General features: G+C 46.6%; 1 protein-coding gene across 1 annotated transcript; it reads right to left on the bottom strand.

Moving 5' to 3' along the window:
- Positions 1-63: 63 nt before the first annotated feature.
- Positions 64-2,913, bottom strand: LOC121940507 (transcriptional activator Myb-like; the record flags this gene model as incomplete). Its single annotated transcript, XM_042483274.1, has 6 exons — positions 2,888-2,913; positions 2,232-2,316; positions 969-1,040; positions 752-847; positions 442-662; positions 64-244 (listed from the first exon to the last, which is right to left on the bottom strand). Coding segments are annotated over exons 1-6 (681 nt in total), but the record flags the coding sequence as incomplete, so codon positions are not given.
- Positions 2,914-3,209: the final 296 nt, after the last annotated feature.

Raw genomic sequence — 3,209 nt, 5'->3', positions numbered from 1 at the left:
TGATGGAGGATGTGATGATGGTGTGATGATGGTGTGATGAAGGTGTGATGGATGGACAGTGACCTTGGTGGAGGTGTTGGCTGTGCTTGGGGGGCCTCGGGTCCTGGATGGTGGTCTGGTGGAGCAGGAGGAGCTGGAGGAGGTGATGGAGGAGTTGTGGGGGTGCAGGACCTGCAGGTATCCCTCCTTTTCCACCCTCCTCTTCAGGGTGGAGTTCCAGTGGTTTTTGATGGAGTTGTCCGTCCTGAGGTCAGCAGAGATGAATGTGACAGCGGGGACACGTCTCAGTTCCACTCAAACTAACAGACAGTCAGTCCAGTTTTGGCGGCACTGACACAATAATTCACCTTTTCATATCACCATGGAGACAGACTGAGTGACAGCAGCCTCATAGGAACCTGAACGTGTTGTAGTTCCACAGGTGACCTGCGGTCCGCCTACCTGCCCGGCAGCAACTTGGAGATGTCGGCCCAGCGGTTTCCCAGCAGCCTGTGGGCCTGACAGATGACGCGGTCCTCATCCAGCGTCCAGCTGCTCTTCTTCACCGTGGGGTTCAGGTGGTTGTGCCAGCGCTCGCGGCACTGCTTCCCGTTACGACTCAGCAGGTGCTTGGCGATGAGCGACCAGCGCTTCATGCCGTACTTCTGAACCAGCTCGATGACCTGCGCAGGAAGTGACATAACATCACAGCTGTGAAGGAGCTGTCCAGCTGCAGGTCCACAGTAACGTCACACACGTCCTCAGCGTTTACCCTCTCGTCCTCCTCCTGAGTCCACGGACCTTTGACCACATCTGGGTTCTTTATCTGCTGCCACCTCCGCTGACACTCCACGTCTGACCTCTGACCCTGACACACAACAGGTGAGCGTCACTTCATCAGCACGGACGGCAGGCGTGTTACTCTCACCTGTAGACTCGCGTTTGGACGCTCATGAGCTCACAGTCAGACAGGAAGTAAAACCACTCACTCTGAAATGCAGAGAGACTGAAGACCAGCTGCTGCTCCCAAACTCCCTGACCAGCCGGCGAAGCCTCTCATCCTGCAGAAGAACACATCATCATCATCATCATCTTCATCACCATCATCATCATCATCATCATCACCATCACCATCTCCATCATCACCATCATCATCAACATCATCATCACCATCATCATCTCCATCATCACCATCATCATCATCATCATCATCACCATCTCCATCTCCATCATCACCATCATCATCACCATCATCATCAACATCATCATCACCATCATCATCTCCATCATCACCATCATCATCATCATCATCACCATCATCTCCATCACCATCAACATCATCATCATTATCATCATCACCATCATCATCTCCATCATCACTATCATCATCATCATCATCAACATCATCATCACCATCATCATCTCCATCATCACCATCATCATCATCATCACCATCATCTCCATCATCACCATCATCATCACCATCAACATCATCATCATTATCATCATCACCATCATCATCATCATCACCATCATCATCATCACCATCATCGCTATCATCATCATCACCATCATCATCATCATCATCACCACCATCTTCATCATCACCACCATCATCATCTTCATCACCATCATTTTCTTCATCATTATCATCATCTTCACCATCAGACTGTACTGCAGTTTCAGCACTGAACACTTATGTAATTTTCCTCATACAGGTAATCTGTCAGGGTTCACACATATCTTTACCAATAACTTTCCAGGACTTTTCCAGGACTTTGAGAAAAATTTTGATGGCCAAAACATTCTCTGAAACAACCCCTGAGGCTCCTTATTGGTTCTTTTTAATTACTGTATAACTGCTTTTTTAAATATTATTTGAACTGAATTTTTAAATGTAACTTTGGGATTGCACTGGGGAGGGACTGATGTTTTTATTTTGGCTTTAGGGGAGGACATACAGCTTTAAATGGCTGGATTTTGTGTTGATTTTACTCCTTTTGACTGCAGATGAAAGGCATGTTTTCTTTACAAAATGTACTTTTTGGGGGGTAATTTTAAAGGAAAACTGCAGGCAGTTTTTTTTTCTTTAAAATTCAATTTTTGGCCATTGTGCTGCTCTGTGTACAGCCTGTACCTGCAGCTCCTTCACAGTAAAAGCCCGTGACTCCACACAGAGGACTTTTACTGTGAAAGACAAGCACACACAGGACATACACAAAGTTACTGAATGCAAACACAATGAGCATTACCTCGTCTTTTGTCCATCCAGGCTTCTGTAGAGCCACTCTGGAAAGCCGTCCGTTTCGTCCCGAACAGGTGGAGCGACTCTTGGTGCTGAGACAGGAGACAACAAACAGGTTAGAGCCCCCACGGTACAATATCATCACCACACTGAAGCCACCATACAACATTACTGCCATGATTAATGAGTACTGCCATAACATGCAGTATATTCCAAAATACTGCAATTAATCACCTCACAGGTGGTTGGTAAATGGTAAATGGACTATACTTGTATAGTGCTTTTCTAGTCTTACTGACCACTCAAAGCGCTTTAACACTACATGTCACATTCACCCATTCACACACACATTCACACTCCGATGACGCAGCATCAGGAGCAATTTGGGGTTCAGTATCTTGCCCAAGGATACTTCGACATGTTGTCCAGAGGAGCTGGGGATTCACCGAGCCACCGCCTCCCCACAGGTGTATGTTACACCTGTGGGTGCGTGTTACAGGTGCGTGTTACCGGTGTGTGGTACAGGTGTGTGTTACTGGTGCGTGGTACAGGTGTGTGTTACAGGTGTGTGTTACAGGTGTGTGATACAGGTGTGTGTTACAGGTGTGTGTTACAGGTGCATGGTACAGGTGTGTGTTACAGGTGTGTGTCCTGGGCTCTCACCAGGCCCTGCGGCTCCGGCTGCTCATCTCTGCAGGTGTGAAGGCTGACAGATGGAGCTGCTGCAGGAGGAAACAGAGAGCTGTCAGACTGACTGACTCTGCGTGATGACAGTTAATCACTGCGTGTTAATGTCTCGTGTGATGTGGGTTTTCTAGGATGTGAGGAAATTGAGGTCTCAGCCTGAAGCCCAGAAAGGGAAAAAAAAGCCAATTTTTATTTATTCTTTTTTTCATTTTATTTAATTGATTTTAGCTGTTCTTCTTCTTTTAAAAATGTTTGGTGTTTTTTTTCCTTTCAATTTTTGCTGATCTTAAAAACTATT

The sequence above is a fragment of the Plectropomus leopardus genome, unplaced genomic scaffold (genome assembly GCF_008729295.1).
Source record: "Plectropomus leopardus isolate mb unplaced genomic scaffold, YSFRI_Pleo_2.0 unplaced_scaffold890, whole genome shotgun sequence".
NCBI classification, from domain to species: domain Eukaryota; kingdom Metazoa; phylum Chordata; class Actinopteri; order Perciformes; family Serranidae; genus Plectropomus; species Plectropomus leopardus.
The sequence above is the reverse complement of the archived record's forward strand: the minus strand, read 5'-3'. Positions and strand labels throughout refer to the sequence as shown.